This window comes from Podarcis cretensis, assembly GCF_951804945.1.
Source record: "Podarcis cretensis genome assembly, chromosome: 2".
Lineage (NCBI taxonomy): Eukaryota > Metazoa > Chordata > Lepidosauria > Squamata > Lacertidae > Podarcis > Podarcis cretensis.
The window spans coordinates 15641107-15654352 of record NC_137171.1 but is presented as its reverse complement, the minus strand read 5'-3'; the positions used below and the strand labels follow the sequence as shown (position 1 = coordinate 15654352).

Sequence of the window (13246 nt, the reverse complement as noted above, 5' to 3'; positions counted from 1 at the left end):
TTTGTCTTGAATACATGCGATATGGTAATTTATGGACCTAGTAGGTAACTAAAGCCATTTGCACATAACAAAATATGTATTTTATCAAAGTAATTGTTGAAAAGTCCATGCAGAATGTAGGCACCCTATATAGAGAAATGAGCAAACCAGTGATATTTCAGGGAGCAGGCTAGCAGGCGGGGGCCATGACTTATATCATAGGAGCCTACACAACACAAAACACTGTTGATGTGTGTAGGTTTTTTAAAATTTTATCTTATATCTTGGAAATGTACCATACATCCAGGTTTTTTTCCTTTAATTTTTTTAGCTTACACTGTACGTAAATGAGTCATAACCCTGGTCGGTCTCCGTGAGAACAGAATGCCAGTCAAATGTACCATTAGCTCCATCCAGCAAGTTCTTCTTAGGTTCTTTCTGTCTTAAGACCCATGTAATTGTCAGTTTTGAGTAATTATATGCAGGCCAGTATTTGTCAGTCTTACGAGATTTCATTTTTATTGTCATTGTAACTTTTCGTAGGCTTCCCTGGGAATCTGTAGAAAGGTGGAGTTAAAAGCAATAAACTTCTTTTTTAAAAAACAAAACAAAATTAAAGGTTTGAACAAGCCCTGGGGCCTCATTTGGCAGTGGGGCTTGTCTGTCTTGTACATTCAGCTTTGTAGATTAATATTAACTTAGTTTAAGATTCCCACCGCACCCCCAGCTAGGTAACTGTGGCCTACCAAGGTTATAAAGAAAGTGGTTGTGATTTGTACAGTGGTATCGGTGTGCATGGAATCAGTGCTTTTTTCGGGGGGGGGGAGTGGGGGAACTTGCCACAAAGTTGGTTTGTTCGTTTATTGTGAGCCCAGTCGCAGTGCTACCCCCAGCCCCTGCCCAAGGCAGTGGCTAAATGTAAGATGTGGTTAATAAGCTCAAGCAGACAATGATCTGGATTATAAGTGGCCACAACTTTGATTACAGATATAGGTGGATTTTTGGCTCAGGCATTGGATGTATATCTGTTCTAGCCCCCCCAGACAAAAAATAAATATTATTTAATTTTAAAAAGATAAGGGGAACCCAGTTTCCCCTAAAATCTGCTCAAGAAAGCCACTGCATGGAATGATGGGTAACCATTAAAAAAAGAGATCTCTGCCCCTTTGGTGCAGAGATGCGGGTGGCGCTGTGATTTAAAACACCGAACCTCTTGGGCTTGCCGATCGGAAGGTCGGCAGTTTAGATCTGCGCAACGGCGGTGAGCTCCCATTGCTCTGTCCCAGCTCCTGCCAACCTAGCAGTTCAAAAGCATACCAGTGCAAGTAGATAAATAGGTACCACTGTGGCAGGAAAGTAAACAGCATTTCCGTGCATTCTGGTTTCCATCACAGTGTCCCATTGCACCAGAAGTGGTTCAGTGATGCTGGCCACATGACCCAGAAAAGCTGTCTGTGGACAAACGCCGGCTCCCTCGGCCTGAAAGCGAAATGAGCGCTGCAACCCCATAGTCACCTTTGACTGGACGTAACCACCCAGGGGTCCTCTACCTTTGCCTATAGTTTAATGTTTGACGGGTGGAAGACAACTGAGGGAGGGTGGGGAAGGGAGATGCAAGAATGATGAGGCAGAAAGACAGCTAGCTAAGCATGCATGCTTTGTTCCAGCTGGGATGGAGAGTTATGCGAAAGTCTTAATGGACGAAGCAGGTTCTGGGGAGTGCATCTGAAGGAGGAGAGAAGGGAAGCTTTGAGTCCCAGACACAGAGTAGCGAGGAGGAAAGAGAAGAGTAGTTTTAAGCGAGCTGGAAATCTCCAGGTGGTTTAAGGCCACAGATCAAGGAGATGGAAGGTCTTTGGCACAGGAGCTAAAATAAGCATGAGGAGTAGAATGGGACAGAGGAGAAGAGAGAGTTGAGAAGTAAGGACAAGGTATTTGTGCTGGAAGGGAAGCTACTGGAGATATTTGAGGACATCCAAGATAACAGAGATAAACAAATACTTGGCCATAGAGTTCTGGATAGAGTTGTGGAAGGACTGAGGTTGTAGCAAAAGGAAACCTAGAAGGCTTGTAGTAGAGGCAGGAGCTAACCAAGCATTTCAGCCAGGGAAACCGAGGAGATGTAGAACTGATTTTTGTTGTTACGTAAATGATGTGTATTCTTTATATCAACGAATATAATTTTATCAGTGATGAAACCCGTGTGCTCAAAAGCACGATGCTCAGACAATCCCTTTCGGAACGAGCCAGTAAACTGATGGGTTTGTGCCTTTCTTTCCTTTTGTTTTTAAAGCAGGTTTTTCGTGACCAAGGCAGGGCTGCTGGTGGTAGGAGAATCTCGGAGAACAGCTTTTCATCGGAAGACCTTGACTTCAGTTCTGGAGAAAGAAGCCACAATGTCTCAGGTGGGCAGCGTTCAATGTTGCATGGATAAACTAATTGATGTTCCTCTCATTTTATGCAGAGTAGCAATAATAATAACAACAATAATAATTTTATTATTTATACCCCGCCCATCTGGCTGGGTTTCCCCAGCCACACTGGGAGGCTCCCAACAGAATATTAAAAGCATGAGAAAGATAAAGATAAAAGATAAAGATCTGATACATGCTTATATAATGAAAACCTATGCCCTTCATTTTAATGTGCAGGACTGATATTTCTGTGTTGTTTTTAAAATTGCAGTTGCAGATTTAAAATTTCCATTGCCCCCTATTGCGCTGCTGAGATCTTCAGTTTTTATTTTTGGTCCCTGAGGCAGCAAGAGGGTGTACAGTACATGAAATAAAAAGGGGCCAGTATAGCTCTTTCGTGTTATAAGGAAAACCTTGAAGGCACACAGTATAGATTCATGTGAGGCATCTCTTGGATAGCATTATTCCACGCATGCGTAAGAGAGCATCGGTAGGGAAACAATATGCATCCATACCACAGATAGCAGCTGGAGGATTATTGTCAATCTTCTTCCTTATTATTATGATTGATGCAATGATCTTTGTCATCATCAACAATGCTAGGGCACCATCATCAAGCATTGCAAATCAGCGTTATCATTTCCCCAAATTGTACATTTGGGGGTTGGGGTTGGGAGAGAAACTGAGGCAAAGATTACCTTGGCAGAGGCAATATTTGGGTTGGGAGAGGACTTCCTGGTTCATAGCTGAGTCTGCTGACTGATTTGTGGTTCGTAGTCCATAATTTATTTGTCCTTTGCTTTACCAGTCTGTGAAAATCCTGCTAGCAGTTGCTTTCCTATAAACTGAGGGAAATACAGTTGTTTCTTTTGACATCTTTCCTTCCACAATCAGTGCTATTTGCCTTGCGTTCCTGAGCATTTGCTTGTATTGCACCTGCTCACCATACAAGGCTTCTGGTGGTATTTACTTGTGTGTAGCCTGTGGCGCTTATTGATGTTTCCTGTTGCTGCTGTTACCCGAAATAAATTGGTGGACACGGAAGAAGGGGTTGGGGTGGGGAGAGCAGAAACTCTTAGCTGTTGTGAGTGCAGAAGCGACAAGAGATAATTCTGCAACGGCTGTAGGATAGATAGCTTGACATAACAGTGCAACTAGGTGGGAGGCCAGGACAGTTAATTGACCCACCCTGGGTTGTACCATGTCCTTTAAGGTGAGGGGGAAGCTAAACTACACTATGGGGTAATGGGATGAGCCTTTCCATTGCCTTCTGGTCGCCCCTGAAATAACGGTTTTGGGGGGTGTTTCTTCTGGTGACCAAACATAGCCCCAGCAGTTTGGAGAAGAGAATCTGCGGCTAACAGATTGAGGTTGAATCCTGACAAGACAGAAGTACTGTTTTTGGGGGACAGGAGGCGGGCAGGTGTGGAGGATTCCCTGGTCCTGAATGGGGTAACTGTGCCCCTGAAGGACCAGGTGCGCAGCCTGGGAGTCATTTTGGACTCACAGCTATCCATGGAAGCACAGGTCAAATCTGTGTCCAGGGCAGCTGTTTACCAGCTCCATCTGGTACGTAGGCTGAGACCCTATCTGCCTGCGGACTGTCTCGCCAGAGTGGTGCATGCTCTGGTTATCTCCCGCTTGGATTAGTGCAATGCACTCTACGTGGGGCTACCTTTGAAGGTGACTCGGAAACTACAACTAATCCAGAATGCGGCAGCTAGACTGGTGACTGGGAGCGGCCGCCGAGACCATATAACACCGGTCTTGAAAGACCTACATTGGCTCCCAGTATGTTTCCGAGCACAATTCAAAGTGTTGGTGCTGACCTTTAAAGCCCTAAACGGCCTCGGTCCAGTATACCTGAAGGAGCGTCTCCACCCCCATCATTCTGCCCGGACGCTGAGGTCCAGCGCCGAGGGCCTTCTGGCGGTTCCCTCATTGCGAGAAGCAAAGCTACAGGGAACCAGGCAGAGGGCCTTCTCGGTAGTGGCGCCCGCCCTGTGGAACGCCCTTCCAGCAGATGTCAAAGCGATAAACAACTACCTGACATTCAGAAGACATCTTAAGGGACGTTCAGGGAAGTTTTTAACGTGTGATATTTTACTGTATTTTTGGTTTTTATGGAAGCCGCCCAGAGTGGCTGGGGAGGCCCAGCCAGATGGGCGGGGTATAAATAAATTATTATTATTATTATTATTATTATTATTATTATTATTATTATTTATTATTTAGGTTCAAATGTACAAGCAACAAAAACGTTCAGGCTTCCTCCCACCCACCCCCTTCTGTCTGCCAATGCTGCACTTTTAAAAGTCTCCCCATCCTCCTGCCTTGAAGGGATTGGGCAAAAATCTGTTCCTCTCCCGGTGCCAGTTTGGACCTTGGCTAGCAAAGGAGATTGTGGAACCTTTAAAACAGGTGTCAGAACAGCCCTTGAGATGCAGTTATCATGCCTTGGTTAGGGGAAATCAATTCCTTGATGGCCTTTCTCATTCCAAATACCATCCCTTTCTCTTTTTTGCTTCCCTCTCCACCCCCACCCAAAAATATATGATTTCATTCCTGGGCAAATCTGCATTAGGAAACGCGGGTGACACTGTGGTCTAAACCACTGAGCCTCTTGGGCAGGCATAGGCAAACCTGACCCTCCAGATGTTTTGAGACTACAATTCCCATCATCCCTGACCACTGGTCCTGTTAGCTAGGGATGATGGGAGTTGTAGTCCCAAAATATCTGGAGTTTGCCTATGCCTGTTCTTGCGCTTGCTGATCAGAAGTTCGGCAGTACGAATCTCTGTGACGGGAAGGTAAACGGCGTTTCCATGTGCTCTGGTTCCTGTCATGGTGTTCCGTTGTGCCAGAAGCGGTTTAGTCCTGCCGGCCACATGACCCGGAAAGCTGTCTGTGGACAAACGCCATCTCCCTCAGCCTGAAAGAGAGATGAGCGCCGCATCCCATAGTTGCCTTTGTCTGGACTTAACCGTCCAGGGGGTCCTTTACCTTTTTACTTTACCGACTAGTAATGACAACTGTCTGCTCTTGTGTTCTAGGTCATCCACTGTGTACCTCTCCGACATCGAGCCTGGAGAAAGCAGAGAGCAGGAAGAATCAGGAGATGCCTCGCTTGTCGGAAACGTCCATCAAGGATCGGCTTGCTAAGTACCAGGCAGCTGTCTCTAAGCAGGGAAGCTCTGGTGCTCTTGTGGTAGGTCCTCCCTTTCCTATAACTGGCCGGCTGTTGCTTTACCAGAGCCCACTGCATGAGGGGTGACTCCAGCGAAGGCTGATCTTGTTTGGAAGAAGGTGCAATACTTGGCTCCTTGAGGAGTGGCGTTGGTGACTTGTACAATGCATTTTATACAGGGCATGTAGGTTGTTTTAAAGCTGCTGAAAGGGTTTTCGGACACCCCTCTTCCTCCTGCTTTTGGAAATGCGACTGTCTCTTGGTTTGCATGTGCCTAGCGCTCTTCCTCTGGGGATCTCTGCATGCAATCGGAAACCAACCTGGCCATCTTGCTGGGAGCATGTTTATGGGGGGAAGCCAGGTGCAAAACGGCGATGTGACTTGCCCAAAGCCTTGCTATCGTCTCTCTCTTTCTCTCTCTCTCTCTCTCTCTCTCTCCCCTTTTTTCCTGGTTCATTGTATGGTGTTTTACGTAATCAATGGGTTCATCTTCTCCCTGCACGACACCCCCCCCCCGGCTCCAAGCTCCAATTCATCCATAACAATGTTATTTGTTCATGCTGTGCTTCTGTGGCTGATCTGTACTTGGCTAGACAAATATTTGAACAGGAGATGGAATAGCGGCTGTACAGCAAATTGTCCTTCAAGGGGAAAATTAGCAGGAGTCCCAGGTTTCCTGATTTGGGGGGTGGGGGTACTGTTTTGTTCAAAATTGGTGACTTGTGGTAGCTTTGTGTCCACAATCCAGTATCCCCCCAGGCTCATGATAGCTTAGCCACTGCTTTTCTTTTTCTGGATTAAATAGTGAAGCATGTGTCACACTTTGAGCTGAAAAAACTTGGGTGGTTTGGCTTTTAAAAAAAAAAAGTGTAAAAAGGGTAAAGGGACCCCTGACCATTAGGTCCAGTCGTGGCCGACTCTGGGGTTGCGGCGCTCATCTCGCTTTATTGGCCGAGGGAGCTGGTGTACAGCTTCCGGGTCATGTGGCCAGCATGACTAAGCCGCTTCTGGCGAACCAGAGCAGCACACGGAAACGCCGTTAACCTTCCCGCTGGAGTGGTACCTATTTATCTACTTGCACTTTGACGTGCTTTCGAACTGCTAGGTTGGCAAGAGCAGGGACCGAGCAATGGAAGATCACCCCGTCACAGGGATTCGAACCGCCAACCCTCTATTCGGCAAGTCCTAGGCTCTGTGGTTTAACCCACAACGCCGCCCACGCCCCTATAAAAAGTGTATGCAAGAGTAAAAAGGGGAAAGCGACATGCTTAGAAGAGCCCACACCCTCTTCATCTTCCCCACAGATTGCTGGTGTGACTTGAGCAGAGATGTGGGGCTGTATTCAGATACTGTGTCTTGCCAGCGCATGGATTTTCGCTTGTGCAACAAGATTTCCTCCCTCCCACTGTGTGTGCCCTGCGCATTCCCCATTTCTGTTCCAGAGAGTTGGGGTAACCCCTAGTACAGATTTAGGGGGGGATGCAGAAGGGGGGAGAATGTTTTGTTGCTCAAGCGGAAATGTGCAATTAAGCGCTATGTTCAATTCCACCCATAGCTGGCAACCTCCCCTTGCCAGGGGCAAAGAACCCTGCTGCTTCAGGGATGGTGGAAGGTTCCAATTGCCTTCCAATACAGAGCATATGTTTCTTTATTTAAACCGATTGCTATGCTGCTTAACACCATAGTTTCAAAATCAGAAAAAAGCTGGCTTTGTTGATTTTTTTTTTTTCTAAATGCCTTTATTAGGCAGCTGAAGTTCAGTACAAAGAGAGGGGCCTGTTTGATCTTGGCGATGAGGTTGTTTCGTAGAATAGGGCCGATAATACTGAGTACATGGCACTTGGTGGATGTGTCTAAGCCATGTGGGGGGCCACTAACAGTGACTCCCCCAAAGACCTCTGTGATCATGCAGGGATATAAGGGATCGGATGGTCCTAGTGGTATACTGGACCCAAGTTGTTAAGAGCCTTCTAAATTAATACAATAGCCTTGAACCTGATTTTAAACACAGGAGTTATATAGTGTCAGAAGTCTGTCATTGTCCCCACCCCCTGCCTCTTCCCATCTATCCCAGCAGAGGCTAATGGGAAAGGAGGCAAAGCTGGAACAATAAATCATACAGGGATACAGCAGGCAGACTCCTTTGGGTGGGTATTGTTTATGCAAGAGCCTCTAATAATGAATTCTATTGTTTGTTGTATGCTGTTGTGACCCTGCACACAATTTGAGCATCGTAAGCAGGTAAACACAGCACAACCTTCTTCCCTTCTGCCTCTCTTGCGCTAACAGGGAATTCTCTGACAATTCTTAAACTTCTCGAGTTTGCTGCACCTTGCAATGGGCAGGTTCACCTCTCTGACACAGGGCCTTTCTTCTTCTTGCCATATGCAGCGCCGTATTTCTGATGCTCTAGTTCAGTAATTGAAAGGAAATTAATGGCATGGGTAATTGCACCTTGATTAACAAATCTGCTTAACTACTAACAGCTTCCCTCTGCTTTGCCTTCAGTTTCTTGCCTTGCTTTCTCAAATAACAGGTGTCAGCAGTCTGTTGGCTTCTAGGGGTGAATTGGTCAATGCACAGACCCTCTTAAGCACATGATTGTGTCCAGATTTTTAATAATAATGGCAGAAGAGGCTGAGAATCCCAGATCAGAAGCAATCTTGGGGCTGAACTCCTCATTACACAAAAATGTGCGTAGCAGGATCCCAGGGACCCCTTGTAAAGGAAAACAATGTTTGTGTGTTTTTTGTGTTTTTGGGGGGCGGTGTTATTTCTCCACTGGAATAGTGGTGGCGGGGGTGTGTGTGTGTGTGCTTAACCCTTTACCTGCCAGCAGCTTTTCTGTTGTATCTTCCACTCCATGGGACTCCAGGTCCATTTGCCTTTGTGATGGAGCTGAGATTTGCTTCTGAGCATCAATGTGGTGGGTTTTTCAGGAAAAAGAAAAAAGGAAAATCAGGCTAAGTTGCCTAGGGTAATTAGCACCAGAACAAAAACTCACTTTGAATGGGAAAAATCTGCTGAAGCCCAGGTCCAATTTAGCAAATGAAAGTAAAATAAAAATGCTAAACACAGCTAAAGATTTTGCAACTGCCAAGCTTGTCTAATAATGCATTTGCAGCTGGTATCCAATGGTTGTTACTTAAAAGCTCTCCGCCATGCGTGGAAGGCAACGAATGTTTGGCACACCAGCTTTAGAAAGGTAGAGCTGCTTTTGCAGTTGTTTTCTGCAGTTGTTTTGGCTGTGTGATTTTGCCCATATGGATAATCAGGGTTTTCCCCCAGCCAGAACTCACTAGAACTCAGTTCCGGCACCTCTCAGGTGGGTGCCATTGCCATTATAAGAGAACAAGGGAGGTGTTCATGGTGAGTTCTGGCATGGCGAGTTTCTAGAAAAATAGCACTGTGCATAATTCCCGGAACGTAACACCCATGTAAGATTTAAGTCGACTGTACATGCAATAGCTAGTTAAATTGGATGGTAAGCTATTTTTTTTTAAAAAAAACAAGGCAATAAAAGGAAATAAAAGCATGCTTTGTATGGAACCTGTATTAACAGTGTTCAGGAGACTGGAAGGCAATGTTTCTTAAACATTTCCCATTGCTTGGTGCAAGGTTTTTGGATCCTTTTGTTTGAATTTGAAGGGGATGCATGCTTATTTAACGACTTCTCTGCTAATTTGTGGTAAAGCCTGACAGCTGGCTTGGGTCAGAGTTCAGTGTCTTATTTTGTGAAGACTATTAGTAACAGTTGCTGTGTAGGATAAATAACAGCTCTGGCCACCTAAGAGCTTCATCTAGTAAGGAATAAGGCCTCTCTGGGAAAACACTCTAATGTGTTGATAGAAACTGCTGTATCTTGACACTCAGGGCTCCAGCGTTGTTGTTGTTTTAAAGCCACTTTAAGGATACGATTGAAGGGTGGTATAAAAATACTTCCGTTTCCATTGTCCTATAACATATCCGACTTTCTCAAAAGACTTGAGCGAGCTCCCCCCCTCCCCCCTTTAAGGACTTAAAATATACAAACGCTCAAGTGCTTTGTCATTCTGTAGAGTGAGACTCAAGTCATTGAAAGCGAAGATAAGAGCTACAATTGTGAACAGAAGGAGAACTTGCCACCTTCATCAGAAGATACGTTTCCCCAGCAGGATGGGGAGAAGGTAAGAGATGGATCGTGTTGGGTGAAGATCAGAACAACTTCGCTTGGGAGTGGAACTGCTTGGAGAGGCACACCCGGAACACTGTAAAGCCGCAACATCTGGAAACTCGAGTTGTATCTGTTGATGTAAATTGATTGCAGGCTGTGCTGAGGTTCTGGCTGTAACATCATGGAAAACAGCATTGAATCTAAGCCATTGAATCTATCTGTAAAGCATGCTAGGGTTCATATCCTTTTTTTCTTCCCTTAGCACCGGCTACCTAAAACTACATTCCAGCGTTGTACAAGTGCAACAGGACTTCACTTTCCTCTCTGCCACCTACCCCTGCACTCCCTCAATCTGCTTGGGAAGAGTTCCTTATTACAGTGGTGCCTCGCAAGACGAAAATAATCTGTTCCGCGAGTCTCTTCGTCTTGCGGTTTTTTCGTCTTGCGAAGCACGGCTATTAGCGGCTTAGCGGCTTAGAAAAAGGGGGGGAAAGGGAAAAAACGTGCAAGACTCGCAAGACGTTTTCATCTTGCGAAGCAAGCCCATAGGGAAATTCATCTTGCGAAGCGCCTCGAAAAACGGAAAACCCTTTCGTCTAGCGGGTTTTTCGTCTTGCAAGGCATTCGTCTTGCGGGGCACCACTGTATAATTATTATTTATTGAATTTATACAACACCCTCTACCTGGGGTCTCAGGGCGGTTCACAGAATAAAATCAAAACAGCAACCAAATATCGCCTCCCCAAAAAAACAAACCACTTTTTAAAAGGGCATAGGATGTACATCGGATCAACCAAAGGCCTGGTTAAAAAGGAGTATTTTTGTCTGGCACCTAAAGGTGTATAATGAAGGTGCCAGGCGAACTTCTCTGGGGAGAGCATTCCACAGATGGGGATCCACTTCTTGTGTTGCCACCCACCACACCTCTCGAAGGAGGGGGCACATGAAGAAGGCCTCAGAAGATGATCTCAGGGTCCGGGTAGGTTCATATAGAAAGAATGCGATCCTTGAGGTATTGTGGTCCTGAGCCGTTTAAGGCTTTATAGGTCCTTAATTGTCTGGAGCAAATTTTGAGGGGTGGGAGCGAGGATAAGAAAGCGAAGTCCTGTTGCATGAGTGGAAGTCAGTTCTGCTTGCACACAGATAGTATTGGATATAACCCAAAGGTTGCTAGGTTAATGCTGAGTAGCATCCTGTCTTTGTCACCGAAAAATTTACTGCTCTATAGAAACAAAATGTGAGCTACAGCGTTCTTCCAGATCAGAATGTTAAAATCTTATTTCTATCTGTATGTTTTGCCTTGGGTACTTTTCAGGGTGGCTGGGTATCTAAATCTTGCACAGTATTCACTTGTTGCAAGGGGGTTTTCTGTGCAGGATATTTTTCTGGCGGGCTGTTTCCTTTTGCTAACTTTGGGCAAGTCACTGAGACCAACACCTCTGTCTTTCCTTCCTCTTCCCACCCACCTTTTGTTAAATTGGGAGTGGAAACTCTCTGTCTCTTCTGTAAGTGGATGTTTCATCAGAAGTGGATATCCTCAGCTGGAAAATTCTAAGCACAGATGCAAAACACTAGAGATTTTAGAGCAGTCAGATACTGGAAATGGCGCGAAGCATCATTTACTTCTGTCATTCAACGTGTGCAAAACACAATGATTGAAATCCTGTGTACATTTAGGCTGCCTAAACCCCACGCACCTGGGGGTAAGCACCATTGAATTCAGTAGGGTTTACTTCTGAGTAGTCATGGTTAGGATTGTGCTGTAACTGTGCACTGGATCGCAGCTTGAGGTTCAAACTCTCAACCATGTGCAGTTTTCACCCTCATCTTAAGTTCTTTGGATTCCCAGAACCAGTGCCTCTTCCATTCAGTGAGTTTTGGTATTTAAACTCCTTTTTCACAGCAGAACTTCCCACGGAAATTGGGAGAAGCTCCCTAGCCCTGCATTAAATCTCTCCCCTGTCCTGCTATTCTGCCCCTGCTTGTTTTTATCATTTCAAAGATAAACATCTTGAAGCCCAGTTTTTTTGCATCTTCGATGATTAGTTTTGGGGAGTATGTACAAGTCCGTTTCAAATGCTAGTAATTTGGGATGGTGTGCGTGTATTAGCTTGACTTTTGGAGAGCTATTGGCAGCTTCCTGATTCTCACTGGGCAAATCCTCTCAGGCAACTGTTTTAAATCCTCTGCTGGGTAACCTCTTCCCCAATAAAAGGTGAGCTCACTTAAACACACATATTGAACTCCATAGTAATTCCTGTCTTTGTTCCCTTTTCTGCAGCTAAATGGATGGTCTGAATGAAAGGCCTCTTCCTGCGGATTTGAAAGAGTGAATAACTCTTATGTTTATAGGCATTATTTCCTCCCTATGGTAGGGTTGCCATATTTCGAAAAGCAGACACCAGGAAAACCCCCAAAGGAAGACTCCCAAAACTGTTGAGCTTTTCTCTTTTAAAATATGCCCCAAAAAACCCCCACAATTTTTCGATTGGCTGGCCCAAGATCCAGGGCAAAGCGCTGCCTTTCAGAAATTCCCCTCCGACGTCAATTCCGCCTTTGAAATCCCGGTAACATCTGGGAAAATCCAGGCATATGGCAGCCCTACCGTATGGTGACTAAGCACTTGCTTGATGGGCTGATGAGCACATGCAAGAACGCTGAATAGACTGGGGTGAGGTGGGGGAGGGGTGAGAATGTGTTGGCACTTGTCTTTTTGAACACCCATGTAAAACGTGTTGGCCTTTCTGTCCTAGCTGGACATGGGAACGGAGTGGAAACATTTCATAAGCCTAACCCATGTGCTTATTTGCACACACACCCTTTAGTTTGCATGCAGAAAGAAGTGCTTTTTGGGTTCCCCTGGGATTACAGGAGTATCACCCTTCTGCCGAGAGCTCCCTGACACTGTCGAATGCTTAGTGATCTGTTCCCAAAACGAGTCAAATGAGCACAGTGTGTTTATACCAGCTTATGTGCTTCCCAACTAATTCTTAACAGTTCTGTTGCTCGGAATGGGGCTTCCATTTGTTAGTAGCATCTAGCTAATTTACACCGTTAAGCTTATTATGGCGTATTTAGTTCCTTAGTGTGAGCAGCCTTAAGCTGCATTTTATTTAACAGAGCAGACATCCTAGAGGAGGGAAATGGCAGTCTTGTGTTATGACTCTAGCCCCTTCTTCCTTATAATTGCCCTGAATTCAAAGAAAAGCAAATGTCTGTAGCAGAAGCTGCTGCTGAGGGGATGGTGGCTTGGAAAATGTCCACATATAGACAGGATACAAAGCAGTATCAACTATAATATAAAAGTATATAGGAATCGAGAGATTCTAGCCGTGTTGTGGGGGCCGCAATGTAGGGTTTTATTCATGCAACTGACCCTGCGCCTACCTGGGAGATAGCTCAATTGGTAGAGCGTGAGACTTTGAATCTCAGGGTTGCGGCATCAAGCCCCACGTTGGGTAAAATATTCCTGCATACCAGGGGGTTGGTCTAGATGGTAGTCATGGTCCCTTC

At 45.5% G+C, this 13246-nt stretch overlaps 1 protein-coding gene across 7 annotated transcripts in view; it reads left to right on the top strand.

The window, feature by feature from the left end:
* The window catches only part of LIMA1 (LIM domain and actin binding 1), a 70484-nt gene that overhangs the window by 43162 nt on the left and 14076 nt on the right, over positions 1-13246 (top strand). For 4 of the 7 annotated variants that reach the window (XM_079966353.1, XM_079966350.1, XM_079966354.1 and 1 more), the window contains 3 exons: positions 2273-2384; positions 5447-5601; positions 9639-9746. In XM_079966353.1, coding sequence (XP_079822479.1) covers positions 2273-2384; positions 5447-5601; positions 9639-9746 — 375 coding nt within the window. The remainder of the gene's footprint in view (positions 1-2272; positions 2385-5446; positions 5602-9638; positions 9747-13246) is intronic. The other 3 variants (XM_079966351.1, XM_079966355.1, XM_079966352.1) reach the window with 2 other exon arrangements.